Source organism: Schistocerca cancellata, chromosome 1 (assembly GCF_023864275.1).
Source record: "Schistocerca cancellata isolate TAMUIC-IGC-003103 chromosome 1, iqSchCanc2.1, whole genome shotgun sequence".
NCBI classification, from domain to species: Eukaryota; Metazoa; Arthropoda; class Insecta; order Orthoptera; family Acrididae; genus Schistocerca; species Schistocerca cancellata.
This window is the reverse complement of record NC_064626.1, coordinates 155,020,959-155,043,340: the sequence shown is the minus strand read 5'-3', so window position 1 is coordinate 155,043,340 and position 22,382 is coordinate 155,020,959. Positions and strand designations below refer to the sequence as shown.

The following is a 22,382-nucleotide window of genomic DNA, read 5'->3' as shown; positions in this document are numbered from 1 at the left end:
TTGAGCCGAAATAAGAGGCAGTGAATGACAAGGATGCTTTCATGACAGCATACAAGGCTTTTTAATCAATGCTGAACCTGTCTCTTTGTGCTGCTATCAAACTGTAAATGTATCAATAAAACATATTTATGGCAACTGCAAGCTCTGCACTCCCATGTTGACTAAATATCTGTTCCTACTACATAGTTTTATACCTTTCTCCCACTTCTCCTACTGCTATATGGTTAACAATATCAATTACAAATCTTCCTGTTTCTCTACGGCAGCTATCACATTTATGATAGCACACTCAATACGAAATTCATTCATGTGACATTTTAAGAAGAGTATCATGGCTTACTAAGTGCACGTTCATTCCTATAATACAGAAAAAAAACAACGAATTTATTCACAATATTGAACTGAACTGTGTATTGATAAACAAAAATAATCAATTTGTGAAAACATAATGTAATTGGATGGATAAGAAATCTACTCACACAGAACAACACATGTATAAGAGATATTAAAGTTTGCAAGCTTTCAGAGCCAGTGGCTCCTCCTCCTCCTCCTCCTGGCAGAAGGGTTTAGTTGGGTTGATTTAGGTGGTCATTGGTCTCATCGGATTAGGGAAGGATGGGGAAGGAAGACGGTCGGGCCTTGTTAAAAGAACCATCTCGGCATTTGCCTGGAGTGATTTAGGGAAATCATGGAAAACCTAAATTAGGATGGCCGGAAGCGAGACTGAACCATTGTCCTCCCGAATGCGAGTCCAGTGTGCTAACCACTGTGCCACCTCACTCAGTGCAGAAGGGTTGAAGAGAATTAAAAGGGGTGAATGACAAGAACTGGTGAGGTTTAGGAAAGGGAGTAGAACTCAGAAAAGTTGTGCAGAACCCTGGGAGACGGGAGACTAACATGACGGGATGAGAAAGAAAGACTGATTGTTGGAGACTGCACCGGACAAGATTTAGCAACCTGAGAGCTTAAAGGTGGAAGACAGGATAACATGCAAGACAGAAGTTACTGCCGAAATACTGTGCACGAGTTAATAAGAGTAAAAAGCTAATGCATTTTATGTGAGGGGTAAAAGGGAGTGGCAAAAAAATGACAGGTCAGGAAATGAAAGATGCAGAGAACTGAAAGGGAGTGAAGAAAGGAATAGTTACTGTGGACAAATGCTGAGACCGGACCAGACGTCCAAACTAGCTCCTCTGAGCAACCGTTCTAAGTTGCTGGAAACACAGACACTGACTGGCAGTTGCAGTAATTGTGACAAAATAGGCCACCATTGTCTGGGCAATGTCTCGTGGATTAGTTTGGAGAGTATACACTTATACGGATATGGTGTCTGTCCTTTTGGACATGTCCGAAAGAACAGACACCATTGATGACCTGCAGCAGTCTAGAACGAAATTAGAATTATATTAATACCTTCAGCTGCTAACGGGAGTTGATATATATCAACGGGGACAGGTGAAAATGTCTGCCCCGACTGGGACTCGAACCCGTGATTTCCTGCTTAGATGGTAGACGCTCTATCTATCTGAGCCACCGAGGGCACAGAGGATAGCGCGACTGCAAAGACTATCTTGTGCACGCCTCCCGCGAGACCCACATTCTCACTTTGTACGTCCACACACTACATTCGTAGTGTCCCACCCCAACACACTCATTGCTCATGGAAGACATTCTTACCAAGTCCCGTAAGAGTTTGGACAATATGTGTGCATCCACACAGAAGAAGGAGGTCATGGCCGGTGTTGCCAGAACTATATACTTATATGGGTATGGTGTCTGTTTTTTCAGACATGACAACTATATTTAATCATGCACCTTTGGTCACGAATTTACTTTTCTTCACATGTAACGTCAACTGAGAATATCACTTCACAACCCAATCTCAAAACCATTCCACCAGAAGACCTAACATTGGACACTGCCTTGAATAGTTCCAACCACAATCTCAATTTGACTCATTACCACTGCCTCAAAAAGAGCCCTTAAAAACCTTCCAAGAATTCCTCACATCCAGCATTGCTTCACAACCTTTCCTCATGTCCCAACAATATAACCCTAACCTGTCCTCTGCACAACTTCAGGCTCATCATTCCCTAAAGGCTGATGACTCCATCATTATCCTCCCAGCAGATGCTGTGTTATTTGTACAAAGGGAGTACATATAAGTGAAGGTCTGTGGTTCTGTCCTGATCCCATGCCACTTTCCTTGACATTAACCTCATCTTACTAACAAACAACAGTACTTATATTTTGACAGTTTCCATCCTTCCCATGTCAAACTTTTCCTCTCATACAGCCTTGGCATTTGAGGCAAATATGTTTGTTCAGACACATTTTATAACAGCAATACGCCACCATTCTCAAGCCAGCCCTCACTAGGCATAATTACCCCACCAGCCTAGGTCAAAGGCATATTTCCCAGGATATCACATCCAATCCTGAAACTGCTAATCCCTTCAAAAAACAACTTAGGAGTACACCACTTGTCACACAGTATTATTCTGGTCTCTAGTGTATTAATCAGCTACATCAACAAGGCTATGATATCCTAAAATGAGGTCCATTCTGTCAATATTCTATTGCTAAGCATTCTTTAAAACATGACAGTTGTGACCTTAGTGTCTGTTTCACCATGCATGCTACCTGGGATTTTCTCCTGGACACCAGTTACTCAGAGCACCATAGGCAGGAATTGGTGCTGCAACATATCCTTTGTTTTGCCACCCACCTGGCCTTAATTTACGTTAATTTCTTTGTTCTTAGCATTTGTTCACAGTAACTATTCCTTTCTTCACTCTCTTTTAGTTCTCTGCATCTTTCATTTTCTGACCTGACAATTTTATGCTTCTCCCTCCCAACCACCACGTACAGTGCACTTAGCTTTTTGTTCTTATTAAATCAAGCATGATGTTTTGGCAATAATCTCCGGATGACTTTTCCAAATTCTACCCCCTTTCCTAAACCTCACCAATTCTTTTTCTTCACCCCTCTTCCTTTTTTTTTCAACCCTTCTGCCATAAGGAAGAGCCGCTGGCTCCGAAAGCTTTCAAACCGTAATATCTTTTATATGTCTATACTCCAGCTGATGGATGGTGGGTGGATTTCTTATCTGTCCATTTACGTTACATTTTTAATGGTGTATTCACATTCTGCAGAGACAGCCCATAAGTAGATAACACAATGTCCTCATTTTCTGTCCGAGTCTATTCATCTTTCAATCCAACCTATATGCACTGTTCCTGTGCACATCAAATGGCTAGTCTGATTGGTATCAAAAACTTTTTATTTAACTTATAATTTTTCATTTTACTATGCTCCTGAAATGTTCAGCAGGATTGTCGCTTCCAAAGAACTAGTTTGTTCCTGTGGTACATGGTCTTCTGACAACATGCCCACTATGGACCTGTTTTGAACAGCCAGAAGGAAGAGTGCGAGAGAAATAATGTGTTGACTGCTGGCCAATGCCAAAATGTGTCAGCTCTAGGAACAAGCACTCTCTGCCTCAACTTTCAGCTAACAATGACATGATTCTTTTCGTACTTCTTTTTTCTAGGTTACTTTCATCATCATCTTATGAGCACTGTGATTTCACAAACTGACCTGAGTGAGACCATTTATACTTTGAACAAGAATGAATAAACTTCCTTTTTGCTCATGAAAATCTACACCTTATAATTAAATGGCCTGCAAAGGATGCCCACACTATGCCTATTCTCACCAGGGCCCCTTTTGCACCTGTACAGTTCGCTCATGAATTACTCATGTCTCCCACTCAAAATAATAGGATTATCTGGGTACCTCAACAAATTTTACAAGGGTTTTCAGGTGCAGATAACAGTTAGCTTGTAAACACAACCTGGCTACAGTATAAACAGTCCTCCTTCAGGGTGTCCAGCAAAGTTGCTCCTCAAAAGCTAAGATTGATAGCCAGGTGCAAACAAACAGATTGTTTACTGTGAAAGCTGTAAGAATTTTAAACAGAAGTTGCACAAAAGTTTTGAAATAGTTCAAAAATCTGCTAACAGATGGCACTGTTATCACAAATAGTGCACTGCAGCTGAGAGTGATCAGTTCCACCACTGAAACATTAAAGGTGGTTAGTGTACTGAAGGAAAGTGTTGAAATCATGTATCCTATTGTACAATGTGTTTTTCTGGTACTGGAATACCACCAATTTAAACACATTCCTACAACAACAAGGCACACTATTCAAACATGGTTTAATGTCCTGGAAGGACCCAATGCAGAATCCATTCACAAGCTCTTCACTAAATTCCAGTGGATAGTCAATGTGGCTGATGATCTAGCAGGCAATGATAGCCTCAGACAAAATATAGCTACACCTGAAAATGTCATCACAGCAATATCCAAGGAATTCTATATGAAGGATTGCAACAGAAACTGTCCTGAAGCTTTCTATTGTGCAGAAATATTGAGACAGAGCCTACACGTTTCCATTCAAAATTCAAAGTCACCATGTCATACCTGTACAAGTTATGTGACGGAAGACCGACTTTGTGAATCAGATGCTCAAATGATAGATCATGGAGAAGTTGATGCTGGCTGGATGTTGTTCACAGATGAAGCTGACTTCCACATGAATGGAGTTATGAATTGAAAAATTAACAATTTTGGGGTTCTCAAAAATCCCTATTTGTGTGAAACAAAATAATTGTATTATCCTAAAGTAGCTGTTTGCACTGCAGTATGCAGCAGAGGCATTATTGGCTCTTTTTCCATGTGGGAGACAATCACTAGTGAACATTATGTTGTAATTTTGGAATAATTTCTTGCCACACAGCTAGTTTCGGAGGATCAACCAGGCACCAAGTGGTTCATGCAGGATGGGACCAACCACATTGCACTAAACAGGTGTTTTGCTTTCTTGATGAATAATTCAGGAACAGAGTCATTGCACTGGATTATTAAAAATTTACAGCTGCAGAGATAGACTGGCCTCTATACTCACCTAATCTGACTGCTTGTGACTATACTTTTTGTGGGGCATCTCGAAATACACTGTCTTCCAGAAAGATCGACACTGTCTAACAGAAACATCCCACCACACAGGACAAGCTCGAATCAGCTATCTGTGGCATCAGAATCCATTTCTGTTGAGACACTACAGGATGTGATGGCAAATTCCATTGCCGGCTTGCGTCACCGCCGTACACCTCAAATACCACAGGCTAATTCTCATTTGTAAATTATTTTATTGAAATCAGATTTACAAGTCCCTTAGTTATTATCTTATATTTGCAAAATATCTTTAAACGAATACCTGTAGCAAAAAGGACAAGTGTGAAAATTGCCACTGATTACTTTTGTTTTCATCTTTCAACAGATGATGAAAACAAAAATCTGCCTGTGGAAGTGAATTAACTTCAAAACCTATAAAGAGAAACATACTATCAAGTAAAGACATAAAAGATGAACAACGGCAAACAGACACTTCTGAAATTAATAGTACTACCCCACCTTGGTCCTCTATAAACCTCGCCGAGTTTGATGAATTGTGAGACTCAGTGATGCTGATACTTGTATAGTAGGTGCGACCACAATAGATGGGTACATGTGGAGAGGTGAGAGAAACCTAGGAGGGCCACCAGCCTGGATGACTGACTGATGTGAACGGCTGGGGGAAGAACAAAAACAAGGGGTAACTACAGCTGTTCTTTTCTCCAAGGGAATGCAGTGCTACTACATGTCTTAATGATGATGGAATCCTCCCAGGTAAGGTATTCCAGAGATTAAATAGTTCCCCATTTGGATCTCCAATCAGAGACTACTAAGGAAAAACAAAACTGACAGTCTATGGGTCAGAGCATAGAATGCTAGTTCCCTTAAACAGGTAGGAAGGTTACAGAATTTGTAAAGGGAAGTTTGCTATAGTGGGAATTAGTGAAGTATGAAGGACAGGAAGAACAGGATTTCTGATTAAATGGTTATAAATACAAAATGAAATGAGAGTAATTCAGGTATAGGCATGGCAACAAATAAGAAAATAGGAATGTCAGCAAGTTACTGTGAACAGCATAGCAAATACTCTGTCATAGCCAAGATAGACATAAAACCAACATCCACCACAGTAACAAAACTTTAAATCTCAGTTAGCTCTGTAGTGGACAAAGAGACTGAAAGAAGGCAATGAAAATTTAATTGTGATGAGTGACTGGAAATGTATATTACAGAAAAGAAGAGAAGGAAAAATAGTAGAAAATGAACTGTAGAAATGAATAAAAGAAGAAGTCACTTGCCCAACACACAATTTAATCATCATTCAGACTTAAGAATCATATGAGAAGTTTGTATACAAGGATGAGATTTGGAGACACTGGAAGGTTTTAGATAGATTGTATAATGTAAGGCAGAGATTTCAAAACGAGATTTTAAACAGTAACACATTTTCAGATATGGACTCCAACCATAATTTATTTGTTATGAACTACCGATCACAACTAAAGAAATTCCAAAAAAAGTAGGGAATTAAGGAGATAGTTCCTGGATAAATTAAAGGAATCATAGTTTATCGAGAGTTTCAGAGTGAGCATTAGGTACGAACTGACCGAAACAGGAGAAAGGAATAAAACAGAAGTGAATGGGTAGCTTTCAGAGATTAAATAGAGAAGGCAGCAGAAGGTAAAAAGGAAAGGTCTAGTAGAAATCTTTTGATAATACTTTAATATAATCCCTGAAAGAAGCAAATACAAAACATATAAGGATTTGACTGACAGAAAGTGCAAAATGGCTAGAGGACAGATGCACGACTAGGGAAAAGATAGATAATGCCTGTAGGAAAATTAGGGAAACTTTTGAAGAGAAACAACTATATGAATATCAGATTTTACATAAACTTGGTTGATACAGTGAAATGCATCCCAATCATTTCTCAAAAACCTTGTCAGATAAAATGAAATTAAGTGGTAAGCAGATCTTTTGTAGCTTAATCACAAGATTTGGACTAAAATATAATAATAATTCTCATAACTGTATTCATCTACAACCAAAATATATTTATTCACTGGTTCTCAATAATTACTTGTCAGAAGTTGTACAACAAATTACATGTGGAACTAATTCAACAGAGATTCCAGCAACTGCAGTTCTGTAAAAACTGATCAAATATAATTAATTCATAGGTGAAAATGTAAGCATTGAAATCCCATTTTCAACAAGCCAAAAAGTTCTGTCTGCTTTTATTAGCAAGTACTTTTTAGCTGCTTTGTGTAACACTTCAGTTATCTCTTCACTTTCCAATAAGCTTATTCTGCACACAAAAGACTACATGTAGAGCATCCCATCAATTCTGACCTTTATAACGCCTCTTCTTTCAATGCAATAAATGTAGGTATTTGTTCAACAGCATGTAAGGACCATAATCACTATCTGTAGGAATTACTGGTGATATCATTTTGAAGATAAAACTGCTTCAGCTGTAAGAACTTTATTTACAAGCATGAACCAGTTTTGCAGCGTTATAGCTACATTATCAGGTGCAACAAAATCAAATCATATTCTGTAACTCTTCAAGCTTTCCTGGCAGATGTATCATAAATAGTCTTCATGGGTTTGCCGCCAGATGGTGTGGTGTAAATTCCACATTATTTGCTTGGAGCAACTGTCCGACATTTCAGGTGGTTGAACCTTGCTGGTGGCTAGGTACAACTGAGCACCAGCAAGGTTCAACCTCAGTTTCTCTGAGGAAATATTGTGGAATTTGCACATCACCCAGTGGCAAACCCTTGAAAACTATTTACAAGCCATGTTCTGATCAAAAGAGAATGAGCTGACCCAGTGTTCACAGTCAGCAAGTTTTTGTTATGTATCGGATGTCAGTTGTAAAACAGCATAAAATAATATAGAACGTTCCCGTGTTACCAGTTACTGGTGAGCTAAAGGGTCCCCATATTCTGAAAAAGTGGTTAAAAATTGGCCATATATGATCATCTATGGCATTATTTACAATTAATCGGCACTGGTCCCTCATTTACCGTTGAAAGCACTTCATGCGCACCATAAGCTGAAGGTGATCTCTACCTTCAGAAGTACCAATTAGCTTGCAAATAGTGTCAGGATAGTTTGAGGAACACTCCACACACATGAATGAATTGTGGATGGTGGGCAATCAGGCATGGCTTGGCAGAATATTATCCTCTCGGCTTTGAAGTCACATCAACTGAATTATAATTCTCAAGCTTTAAACAGCTGTTGGCATCATTTTCAGTACCTGGAACTAACTGCTAGAAATGAAAAAGTAGTTACATGTGGAATCTTCTAGAGGTGGTAAAATTTACAAAAACATTGGAAGATGAGGCAAGTTTCTAATGTAGCAACTAGTTACACAGTAATGTATAGATGTGTCCTATGCTATTTTTCTTTTTACTTTCATTTGATAATAATAGTAATAACTTAAAAGCTTCACCTAAATTTGAAGAGAATTCCATGCATCCATTCAGCAATATGAAGAAGCTATTTATTTTGTACTCCAATTAACATAACAGGGAGAACTTGAAATGACACTAGGCAGATGGATGCTTGAACATTACATAGGTGTGAGAGTAGTGCTACTGGAAGTTATTTGGGTGTGGCATTTGCACAGGAATACAGAAAACGTCTTAAATATTCTAGAACAATCATTGCATAGGTAGACCTCTTCGGCAGCTTAGAAGAGCATGAAATGACCATGTCAAAGGAGAAAAGCTGTGGGGATGGGGCGTGACTCATGCTTGGGTAGCTCAGTTGGTAGAGCACTTGCCCGCGAAAGGCAAAGGTCCCGAGTTTGAGTCTCGGTCCGGCACACAGTTTTAATCTGCCAGGAGTTTCAAAGAAGAAATAGTCCGCTACTCTATAGATCTAGACATCACAAAAGATATTAAATAGTCTCACGAGATCTTAACTTTCTGGTTAAGAACTAATTATATTGATAGTAATCTAAAGAAAGTAAGAGAGGACAGTAAGGTTTTCATTCACTTTCAAAAGCGAGTACCAATAATGTGACTCATGAGCATGGAAGCAATTTTCAGTGCAGGAGGGGCACCAGCTAAGGTGTTGGCACACTTGAACAATAAGTTGCTAGAGAGTTGCCACAGAGGCAGCTCACACAGATACACAAAAATATTCATCTCTTATTTAATGTAGTACTTTTTGTGTACTATCACTTTTCAAATGCTGCTCCGAGTGTCCGCAATAGCATCTCAGTAGGAACAGGTTATTTCGCAAATATTACATGCAGTTTTGTCTGCAAGTAAGAAGTGATTTTGAATAGAGTACAAGAATAATTTTCAGCTGTGACAATTATTAGAATGACAATAGGACTGCATTCTAGAGTTATTATGCATTTTCAACATGACGGATAAATGACATCAATGTGTGGCTTTGTGCTTGCAAGATTTCTGATATTGTGTCTTCAAAGTTTAACTATGAAGTTAGCCGACTGTTCGCGTGATGGAAGTGCTGTATCCTGATCCTTTATTCAGTTTATTATGCACAGACGAGCGAGAGTGTGTTTTACAAATTACAAAATGCTTGAGGTAGATGTGTGGAGTTCTAGAAATGGCTAATGTGAGTAAAGTTTCTCTTCATATTGAGCACTTGATTCATGAGAAGAATTATATTTAACATGACTGATGGAAGTATTCTAAAATGCATGTAAGTGAAGACGCTCACCTGAAACTGCTATCTTTCATGTGTCCTCGTCTAAAACAATAGGTACTGGTGTAACTACTGTTTATTAGAGGACAATGGGCCTCTCAGTTAAATCTGAAGGCTTGTTGCAGTTCTGTTCATAGCTAACCAATGCTACTTCCCAGGCCATCTCAGTTTAGCTATGATAAGAAGAATTACTGTGTGTACCAACGAGAGTGGATAATCAGGGGTATCCATGAGGACTTTTCAACGAGACTGTGAAACATCAGTGTTTGTGGCACTTGCGGCATCTTACAAATGTGAGATGGCCATTGGCATCTGGCCCACCCTGGTTAATGAAGAATGTGTTACCTACGCAATCAATAAACTGGTCACTGGCATCAAACTATTATGATTAAAACATATTTATGTTTAGATTTTGAAAATTAAATAGCATTCTTCCAGTTACTAAGATAATCAGGTGAGATTGATTAATACCATGCACAATTCACCACAGTGCCCGCTAAGTTCCAAGCTGCATGTGGCAGATCCACCACACAATGAGGCCACATGACAATTTGAAGTGTGAGGGGTCAGTACAAATCTTGGAACAGCCATTCTCTTCTCTCTACAGCCTTCAAGGATCGTCCTTTGTTTTAGCTTGGTGTCCAGAGTGTGTCTTCATATCATACCAAGTGTGTACCACTTATCGCTAGGGAAATTATTAAGCTGTAATTAAACCTTGGCTGACTCCTTTATAACTGAATCCCAAAAAGTTTTTGCATGGGTCATGACTTTCATATTTTACAACAGTGTTTTGAGGCCATTCTCTCAGTGATGTGCCACAGCTGACTTACGTAACTACCTCTATTTTATATGGAGCACATATTCAACCCCTGTGTGAGTGGATTGTGCAACATAAATATGGCCCAATTCTTAGGGAATACCGGCACATCTAGCACTCTGAAATTAATGATACCTTTAATAGGATGTTTGGAGTGGGACAGAAAACTAGTCATCCCATAATTCTGAACGAAGGTTACTATCTTGCTGTTAGACATTATACTCATTCAATGGAAGTAATACTGACACCTTTCTTTTCTCAACAGTTTGGCAGTGGCCATTCATTCTAGTTGACAGCTGGTTGGTTGTCATACCAATGTAAACTACTGAGCAGCGGATGTGGTATATAATGTGGCTGCTTTCACAGGTGGTCTGGCCTCTGATGGGATAGGATAAGCCTGTGACTGGAGTGGAGTATGTGGTGCTGGGTTGGTGGATCAGGCAGGTCTTGCATCTGGGTCTTCCACAAGGGTATGATCCCTGTGGCAAGGAATTGGGGGTGGGAGTGGCATAAGGATGCACTAGGACATTTTGGAGATTGGGTGTGTAGAGGAACATCACTTTGGGAGAGGATGGAAGTATCTTGGGTAGGATGTCCCTCATTTTGGGGCATGATGATAGATAATCAAAGCCCTGACGAAGGATATGGTTCAGTCGTTCCAGTCCTGGTTGGTATTTGGTGACAAGGGGGTGTTTCTTTGCGGTTGGCTCTTGGGATGGATGTGAGGATTAGGTGTGTGTGGGGATATGGGACAGGGGATCCGTTTGTGAGTAAGACCTTCAGCATATTGAGCAAGGGAGTTCTCATAACTGCCGATGTGTCTGTATGGAACAGTATCACCTCCCAATCGTGTCAGCTAGTTGTGTGCTGCTATCTCATGCCCCAGTCTGCGAATCATGTGCCCAGCCATCTACCAACTGCCCCTCTAACTGCACCCCTAGCTAGCCCACAGATGGCTGCCCACTCTCCCACAAGCTGCTAGACGCTTCCTCCCAACTCGCTCCCTGCCTTCCGCCTCTCTCCATCCCACTGCACACACGCACCCACCTCACCCCAGTACACCCAACATGGGCCGGGAATAGAGCTGTTGGTTGACTGAGCATAACATAGGGAGACAAGTGTATGTGTGTATATGGCTAAGTGTGTGTGTGTGTGTTTTCCTACAAGCTTGGAAAAGAAAGTTCATTCTGAAAGGTACCAAAGCTTTGTACCTTTTGTCTGCATAACAATCAATAACACAGCACTTTTGCTTTTCAGCAAGTTGTTTACTTTATTCCTAAATAATTCGTAATTCTCAACCAGACTTTCTATAGAAAGTGACATGAAATATCTCCAATCTGAAATGAAGAATTTTAGACATACGTTCAAGTACAATAACTACTGAAGAATGATACCAATTATACTTTCAAGTGCAATTGGTGAAAATTACTTTGGGACCTATGTGGATGGCATCACAGTGGCAGTATTCTTTCCATTCTGTGGCACAACTAGAAAGGTAGACCACTTCCTCCAGAAGTATGGGTTGAGATCAGTTTTCTACCTCACCCCGAAGACTTGAGATATGTTATTTAGGGCTTAACTGCATGTATGATATGTGTATTCAATGTAAATTTGGTAGTATTTCCATGGGGCAAACCATTCATTCAGTATTGCAGAGTGCTGTGCTAAGAAGGCAAGCCATAAAAATGAACAGAGCTAGGCAAGTTGACTGAGGCAGAACATTGTCCTGAGAAATAACACATCACTGTTGTAAGAACAAGTAGCTTGACCTATGCAACAATGTACTGGGAGTCAGTTATAAGAAAGACAGTCAATATTTGACAAGGGCACTAAACATTCAATAGAGATCAAGGGTAAGCACTATAAGAGCTTTAGGGCAGTCTTTGGACACTGGAGAAAAATAAAAAATAGTGATTGATGACAATAGGAACATGGAGGTGGCAGTTTTGATGGTAGTGCAGGCCCCATCACTACTGCAGGCCTGACATGCCGGGCACTGCTTGTGTAGTCTTCCTATGCATGGGTAGATTCAGTTCACCTCTAAAGAGTCTAGGCTCTGCTGTTTCATGTTTATTACTAGAACAACTTTACATTACTAGTAGTCAACAGCTTTCACTCCTAAACATGATGATGGCGAATGCTATCAAAAGCGTGAGTATTTTAAACCGCTGATGCTGCTCCAAAACGTAGTACTTTATTCACAGATAATAATGGTTCCCCAATGGATCCAGTGTTTTATGGGATCTTAAAGGTGCACTAAGACCTGTGTGCTTCGAACCTAGTTGCTGCATGCCTGCACTTGCTTCACATGACAAAAAAGGCATTTGTGTAGTTGTATGCTTTTTCTCAACAAGAGGACACACATAATTCCATACACATCTAGATAGGAGCACATACTATTCAAGTGATCAAAATGTCCATTTTGCTAGAAGCAGCTGTTATTATTTTTAGAAAAAAGACGAAATTGTAAAAAGAAGTGCAAGTACTGGATTAATGATTATCTTTTGAGTCAACAATTTTGTGTGTGTGTGTGTGTGTGTGTGTGTGTGTGTGTGTGTGTGTGTGCGTGCGCGCGCGTGCATGTGCGTGTGCGTGCGTGCACGCGTGTGATGGAAGAGGTAAAGATGGAAAGTAGTAAGCTGTCTAAAAACTTTACTTGTACATCAGTGACTGATTCTGGACCACTTTGATAGCAAAGAAATTGGAAGTTGGTGGTTAGGTCTTATGGGACCAAACTGCTGAGGTCACCGTCCGTAAGCTTACACACTATTTAATCTAACTTAAACTATCTTATGATAAGGACGACACACACACCCGTGCCTGAAGGAGGACTTGAACCTCTGACTGGAGGGGGGAGTCGCATGCACCTTGACAAGACGCCTCAAGACTGTGTGGCTAGACAGAAAAAAAAAAATTTGAAATACAGAAAGACTTATTGGTAACAAGTTTAGCTCAGACATTCTGATTTAATGCTACTGAGAATAATCACTCCAGTTTGATGTTCTAGTCCAAGGTATGTACTGTGTCAATTTCTATCATCATTCCAGAAATTTCTCATGCTCTTCTGAAATCAACGAAAAACTACAAGAAGGTAAATTGTTGACCACTTAACATTTTTTCTCTGGAAAACAAAACACATGATTGATGTGGCACATTTAGAGTGAATTATTAAAAAACAAACAAAAGGGGTTTATTTCTGAACATGTAACACTGTAGTGGTATTTGGAATGGAAGTGCTGCAAGTAGAATACAAACACAGTTACATTTATATATAAATCTATCAAATGTCAACAGTGCTGATTTTTTGTGTGTGTGTGTGTGTGTGTGTGTGTGTGTGTGTGTGTGTGTGTGTGTGTGTCATTTGCAGATTATTATATTGTCAAAAGTCATCTGGGGTTCCTTTTTATTTACTTTCAGCTTCCAACTGAACTCTAAAAGAAGAGCAGATGGATGTCGCAAACAATTTTTATGTGATGTGGAATTTATCACACTGTCTGGTGGCTTGGTAAAGACATGCTTCTGAAGTGCCCATACAAGAGTGAAAGCAGTTATTTTAATTATAAGCAAGATTTCATTGTTTTTTTTTTATCTGCTCTTATTACCACAAACTATTTGTGAAGGAAAGTGGTTCACTAAGAACACAGGGTGCCTTGCGCACATCAAGCGCTCCAGAACACCACTCCCCTTCTTTAACATGTATCCACTGTTCAATCTCTGTACATCCATCTATCAATAGTTCATGGGATGACAGAGATGTATTCATTGTGTACCCGTTAGGACAAATGAAGATATTTTAGTTTGTTTGGGGTTATCACTGCTGTTTCAAGATTGTATTGATTTGTAAGAAGTCATTTCATTTCACTCTGTTTTTTTTAATGTCATTTGCAAAACTTGTTTTTCCACAGCCACCAACCCAATGTATGTGCTAAGAATTTAAACATTTTTATTGTGTTTTAAAATAGGAGTATCGCTCTCTTTTGTAATTATTGGCAATTACAGTGAGAATACATTACGCCTCCATTGACTGAGCAGAGTACCTGATCATTGACTGAATATGTGTCGAAGGCCATTGCTCACAAGAGAATTGCACACATATTGTCCAAGGAGATTCTGTGCATTGTAAAACTGGTGTTCTATAATTTTTCTATAATTGAAAAGGATTATTATAATGTTTGATGTGAGATTGCCAAGATGTTTAGAATTTATATGACGGATAGTAAAAATTAATGTCAAACACTAGTTAGTGTGTGTCATTCCACTGTACTTAGCTATTGGTTGGTTGATTCGGGGGAGGAAACCAAACAGTGAGGTCATAGGTCGCAGTACTTAGCTACTGTCTCAAAATAATTTTGATGAGGGATTTATTTATTTTTGCCAGTTTCGAAGTAAGAAGGGGGTCTATGAAGGTCTACCGGTTAGTTTTACTGGAAGAGGAGGTTGACTCTGGAGAAGAATTTAACCATAATTTTATGAGGAGAAAAAATTTTCTTCTGTGAATTATTTGCATATACACAGTCTGTGCAGACCAGAGGCATTTATATGATTTTTAACTGAAGGCAGCATACACAGTAGTAGTTAATTACTGTCATCATCCTTGCACTGTTCCTGCAATTCTTACTCTCATGAGAACTCCACAGAATTATAGTTGATAAAGGGGTGATCACATAATCGGTCCGTCTTTCTAAATGAAACATGAGTTACTAATATACCTAAAATCATATTAACACTGACAAAATTGCAGCCATGAAAAAACTGTTTTGTAATATTATTTCAATATGAACTTACCTTCATCCAGCAGAGAGATGTAATAAACATTATAACCACCACAGCATATGGCAATGCCAACAGCATGTCGCTCACCGTGCACAAACTGTGAACTTTTGTTCCCTTCTACCTTCTTTCTTTTCCTACCCAATATTTTGTTGCCTATTGCAGTTTGCTTTTCGGTTTCATATTTATCACAGGCTAATGAGATGGAAAAATGTTTCACATGCTGAAGTTCACTCTTGAAAGTGGAAAAGATATCTGCATGTCCAGATACATTTATGATATCAATGCAATCAGTTGTATCTCTGGAAGGAAAGAAATTAGTCTTTATTTACATCAGATGTGAAGGTAATCCAAAAAATAAAATATGCTTGAATATGAGAGAAATTAACGTACTTATTGCCCCCCCCCCCCCCCCCAACACACACACATGCCCACCTTCCCATATCCACATTATTCAGCTGCCCACCTTATTAGCTCAACTTGATCCCTCTTATATGACAGTGCACGTAGAGATGAGTATCTCCATACCTTTAAAATGAGCAACAAAATCAACATCCCTAAACTTCAACTGACTGAAAATCATGGATAAATAAGTGAAATGTATGGCAGTTACATAATCAGTGAAACATCAGTTAACAAACTATGAATAACATTCAATGAAGAGCCAGTCAGAATTGTGTTACTGAGGATAGTAAACTTGAAGAAAATAGCAAAGAAGACCAAGCATGAAAAATGAAGAGAAATTTGATATAGGAAACATTATTCCAGATTCTTAAGGAGAGAGTCATGTGTTTTTCATTTTTAATGGCAGAATCATTTTTTCAGTGATTACAATGGTTTTATTATACTTATAGCACAAATATTTTTGTTAGTTTGGTTTATACATTAATTTTAAACTGGATATTAATCTCTTGTTTGCTATCATTCTGTTTTCTGCAGTAAGGTCTCCTCGTAACCATGTTCCAGTTTCTGTCCATCTTTCATTATTTCTTCCAGTATTCTTTCACTGTTCCAATGTGCTTCTTTCTTCCGAGCACTTTGTGCCTTATTTCCTTTTCCTTTTACCCCTGCAAATCTTCTATTGTTAAAAGTTTCCTTCTAAATGTTGAGGTTTACATTATCCCTTCCCGTATGCTATTTCTTTACAAGTCTTTCTTGAACTCTTGAATTTCGATGGCTGTTTTAACACATATTTGAAGATCCTTTTGGCCGATCTATTGTCATTGGTTCTGTAAATATATCCAAAGAATAAAAATTTATTGTTGTTTCTGATTTGTTTCCTACATTCTGATATACCGGGTGATCAAAAAGTCAGTATAAATGTGAAAACTGAATAAATCATGGAATAATGTAGATGGAGAGGTACAAATTGACACACATGCTTGGAATGACATGGGTTTTTATTATTAGAACCAAAAAAATACAAAAGTTCAAAAAATGTCCGACAGATGGCGCTTCATCTTATCAGAATAGCAATAATTAGCATAACAAAGTAAGACAAAGCAAAGATGATGTTCTTTACAGGAAATGCTCAATATGTCCACCATCATTCCTCAACAATAGCTGTAGTCGAGGAATAATGTTGTGAACAGCACTGTAAAGCATGTCCGGAGTTATGGTGAGGCATTGGCATCGGATGTTGTCTTTCAGCATCCCTAGGGATGTCGGTCGATCATGATACACTTGCAACTTCAGGTAAACCCAAAGCCAATAATCGCACGGACTGAAGTCTGGGGGCCTGGGAGGCCAAGCATGATGAAAGTGGCAGCTGAGCACACAATAATCACCAAACAACGCGCGCAAGAGATCTTTCACGCGTCTAGCAGTACTTACCTCCTATCTACATTATTCCGTGGTTTATTAAGTTTTCAAATTTATACTGACTTTTTGATCACCCTGTATTTCATTGTTCGTGCTTAAGTTCCAAAAATTATGCAGTTGAAGGTGTTCCTAATTATACTGTAAGCTCCTTCTATTTCAAGCATTCTATCCTCTACAGAAGTTTATTCTAAACCATTTTCTTTGATTGTATTTGTTTTCATCTAATATTTATTTCTTTACCTTTTCCAATGAACTAACATATTTTCTTAAAAGAGCTTGGTGCCTCTTTCTATATATTGTCAGAAAAGAAATGCATCTCCCTCAAGGACAAGGTCTTTTTATTGACAAGTGAGGTGAGAGGTAGTTCATTGTTGTAGGATTATATTATAGCAAATTCAGCCAAATAAAACACTCCTGTCATAGTAAAAGGTGCCTAAATAGTCGCCTCTGGCAGCAACAAAGGTATGTATCTTTTCATGCAAATCATCGAAAAGGTGCCTAAAGGCATCCTGCAATAGACTGTCCTAAGCAACCTGGGCCCTTCGTTGCATTTCGGCAATGGTTCTTGCTAGTTCTGGAGAACAAGTAAGTTCTTATTTCATCATGTCCTGTATGTATTCAGTTGGTGAGAGATTGGGTGCTCCTGCTGGGCAGGGCACATGTTGTGCACCATGAAGAACATATTGCATCACAGCAGCCATATGTGGACATGCATTGTCATGCTGAAAAAGGACATCACCTTGATGTTGAAAAAGTATGGAAATAACAGTCTTTGTAATACAGCATACATTGGTTACTTTATCATGTAGAAAGAACGAATGTGACTGAATTGTAGATGAGGGCACCGACATTATGAATCATGGGATGGGACATATATGTTGCAGGTGAATGCACTCTGGAACTGACACTCACCATATATATGTCCATCACTCCCATACAGAGAAAACCTGTTCTATCTCTGAAGACAACGGAATGCCATTCCAATCCCCAGTCAACTGTTTCATGGCATCAGAGTAGCCATGCTAGGCAGTGTTGTACTGTCAGTGGTAGCCTGGATAGAGGCATGCGTGATCTTATGCCTGCTGCAAGCAGAAAATTCCCAGTGGTCTCTGATGATACAGCAGGTGCAACAAGTGCTCAGATTTCCTTCCTGGTTAATGCTAAGTCGGGCACCACTGTTTGCGCGATACTTCAGTCTTGGCATGCATCTGTACCATGTGGATGTGCAGACCATTCAGTTTCCTGCAGGCCCACAATGTGAGCCCCATTGAAAAGCCTGAAGGTGTTCAACAGGAGTACGTACTCAATGGTGGGGCCATGCTTGTACCGTAGAATAAATGTTTCAAATACTGTTCACCTCTAAACTCAGCACAGTTACTGCTTGCAAAATCGAAACAGAATGTGCACAAAAAGGCCTTGTGAATAACATCTGATAGCCAATGACTGTGACAAATGGAATCACTAACACTATGACCAATCAGTTTGCACATATTATACCCTAGTGCCACTGAACACAGTTCTTGAGGATGTCGCATTTTTTCCCAGCAGTGTATTTGTTACATTTTGTTTTATTTACAGAGATTCTTAATCCTGACATGTCGGCCATCTCCTCCATGAGACTGACTAGCATTGCTGTATTTCTGAAGCTTTCAGAAAATATGCCAAATCATCTGCAAAAGACAGGTTATTTATTGCAATTGTTTTATTCTTTCTTGTCTGCATGAGTGGCAATATTTTGTCTACTTTTTATTTCCAAATTCAGAGATTTATTGCCAAGATACAGCTGAAAAGGCATGGAAGTAAACCATCCACTTGTCTGCATGCTTGCATTTATTTTAAAAGGTCAGGATTTTACTTTAGGGATTGTCTCTTTGATTGTTTCATGGACTAAGTTTGCCAATTTAGATTTAACTCCAAATACATGGATGACTTTATCTAAGGTTTCTCCACCAACAGAGTCATTAAAAAAAACAATAAATATTAAGACTATGTCACTAGAGTTCATTAATCTGTTATTAATTATGGGCTTCAGACTGAAAGTCTGTTACAGCAGGCTTTTCTGTCTCTGGACCCACGTCGATATACACCCAGTTGATTGACACATATAGATCATATCCTGTTATGAATATTGTTGAGAATATTTTATAAGCCAGTGATAAGAGAGATATAGCTCTGTAGATGTCAACATCTTGCTTGTGAACCTTCCTGCACAAAGGGTGCGTTTGGGTCATACTACATCATCCTGGGATCTTTTCTGCTTTTCAGATTTCTTTAAAGATTATTTGTAAATATTGATTGGTTTTTGCTTCTGAACATTTTAAAAGTTCACCAGTTCTGGAGTTTTCCCTACTGACTTAGGTATTTCACACTTCTGGGTATTGTTAAGTCCAATTTTACATATTTGAAGCCAACACTGGGCTTGTGATAGCCCTTTATGTAGTTCTTGAAGGCCTGCTAGGAATTTCATGTTTTTTTCTTTTTTAATGAAATCATCTTGAATGTCCATTTTTAGCTTTTTACAAAAAACACTTTTAGCATTCCTTGTTATGCTTGTTGTTTCTTTTCTTTATAGCTTGAATAATTCGTAGTGTTAATTGTTTCCAGCATATTTCCATGTTTCTCATTTTTTGTACATCATCATCATCATCATCATCGGATAAGAAGAGAACAGAATTTTTGGATATGTGCTTCTATGGAAGACTGCTGAAGATTAGATACATAGATTGGATACATAATGAAGAGGTATGAATCAAACTGGGAAGTAAAGAAATTTATGGCACAATTTGACTAAAAGAAGTGACAGGTTGATTGGACACATTCTGAAACATCAAGGAAAGTCTGCAGATTGAATTTTCACTCTGCAGCAGAGTGTGACCAGATTTGAAATCTGAATAAAATTGTGTGCCACACTGAGACTCAAACATGAGGCCTTTGCCTTTTGCACGAAAGTGCTCTACAGCTGAGTTATCCAAACAGCTCTCACAACCTAGTCTCACAGCTCTACCCCTCCCATCCGTTCTGGAAAAAATTCCCTAGTCTTCTACAGCTATGCAATTTCTTGCTGTATTCTTTCTTCCATGTGTAGTAGTCCTGGAAGATACACAGTAGAACTTCTGTAAATTTGGAACATATGCAAGATGTACCTGCGGAAGTAGAACTGTGAGGGTGATGTATGGGTACGTCAGTCAATAGAACTCTTGCTAGGAACATGTAAAGCTCCCAGGTCCAGCACATCATTCAAATCTCCGAGGAAGTTTCAGATCAGCACACACTCCACTGCAGAAAGAAAATTCATTCTGGAAACAATTGGCTATCAGCAATTGGCTATCAAACAATTGGCTATCAGCACACACTCCACTGTAGAAAGAAAATTCATTCTGGAAACAATTGGCTAAGAAAGCTGTAAGGTAAAAATTTCTGTTAAGTTTAGAAGGTAGAAGAGATACTATTGGAAATATAGCTTTGAGGATAGGTCACAAATCACATTAGATAACTAAGTCAGTAGAGAACTTGCCCATGAAAGGCAAATGTTCCAGGTCTGGTACACAATTTTAATCTGCCAGAAAGTTTCAAGGAAAAGTTAATTTGGTAAAGGTGGGAAGTCCATGTGTGACTACAGTAAGCAATGAATGTATATCACAGCACTTATAAAGAGATTAAAGAGATGGAGGGATTTGTAAAGGATATACTAGTGTGGAGAGCTGCAACAAATCTGTCTTCGAACTGAAGACCGCATCAACAATTCAACAAAGCAACAGCATGCTATTATTATTATTATTATTAATATTGACTTTTATTTTATTCCTTATTATTATTATTATTTCACATAGCAAATGATAACATAAAGTAATGTACAAGATACTGGGAACAGGGACACAATATTTTCACTTCTGATCCATAGGTTGCACTGATTTCCTCACTGTTATTACTGTTGGAAGAACCACAGCTTTCTGCAACAAGCTCCAAAGTTTTACTCACATGCCCAGTTTCCTTAGATTTTCATATCACGTGACAGGAATAATTATTATACTTGAAATGATTATCAGTATTGTACAAATATGCACTGTCTTTGTATTCGTTCTACCAGTTCAGAATGCTAATTTACTTACAACATAAGTCATTATTGTTGAGAACTGCAGCATCAAAGAGACATCTTCACTGGCTTAATTATGTTCAGGAGCAAAATATCAAGAAAATCACTCATAGAATAATAATAATAATAATAATAATAAAAAGATATACATGTAGAAGTAAGGAAAATAGCCAATTTTGACTCAGATCCAAGTAAAGATCAGATTTCTTGCATGAAATAAGAAAAAACTTCATCAGGGTAAAATCATAAGTACTGATCCTGAAAAGCTAAAGCAAAACAAACCAATTTTCAAGAGCTGTTACAGCAAGGAAAAATAGAAACCTAGCAGGATATCTGTAAAAATATGGCGCATATTGCAAAACGATGTGGCATCCTTACAAAGGGGGCATGAACATTTGAGGTGGACTGAAGACTGTGACAAGGCATTCAACCAAAGAGCAATAACCTATGGATGATGATATACTGACAAAACAAAAGATAAACACTCAGAGCATAAAAAATTATGAAAGTAGGCTCCAAAAGTCTCTGTAAAGCAAAAAGAGCCTAATTCATAGAAGAAACTGAGACCATTGAATCAGAATTTAAAAGAAACAACAGCAGGGACTTTTAAAGGGCCTTAAAGCAGAATGCAAGTGGCTATCAGCCACCTAGTTTGAACTTCAACAGAAACAATGGTAATCTGGAACTGAAGAATAAAGAAAATTGTGAGATCCAAGCCAAGTACTTCATGACACTGATTAATGGTGAAGAACCCAGAGAAAGGTGGCTGAGAATATCTCCAGTGCAAAGAAACAACAATTCAACACATCCTATTCCTTTCAAATTTTAGAAGGTTGTCACAGAACTGATCAACAACAAAGCCTCTGGGGCAGACTCAATCACAGCAGAAATGTTAAAAATTGGAGGAGAAATCACCATTAACATTCTAAATAAGGGTCAGAAATGATCTAGAAAACTGAAATAATAACTGGAGAACACAAAACACAGCACTGATTCACTCTCTATATAAAAAGGGTGATAGAACTGACATCAGATATCAGGACATTTCTATTGTACCACAAACATACGAGGTACTCTCCAAAGCACTGCAGGCTAGACTGGTTCAATGAGTAGATGATTAACTTGGCAAATATGAAGATGGATTTGGGAAAGGGGCATCATAATTCAGCAGATTTGAGCCTGAAAAGAGTATTAGAAAACTATGTCTCTAACAATGTGGTAGTTGTCTTT

General features: G+C 38.6%; 1 protein-coding gene across 1 annotated transcript in view; it reads right to left on the bottom strand.

Annotated features, from left to right (window-relative positions):
* The window catches only part of LOC126167349 (DNA polymerase theta-like), a 303,097-nt gene that overhangs the window by 53,704 nt on the left and 227,011 nt on the right, over positions 1 to 22,382 (bottom strand). Inside the window, exon 18 of the mRNA XM_049920469.1 lies at positions 15,254 to 15,540. Coding sequence (XP_049776426.1) covers positions 15,254 to 15,540 — 287 coding nt within the window. The remainder of the gene's footprint in view (positions 1 to 15,253; positions 15,541 to 22,382) is intronic.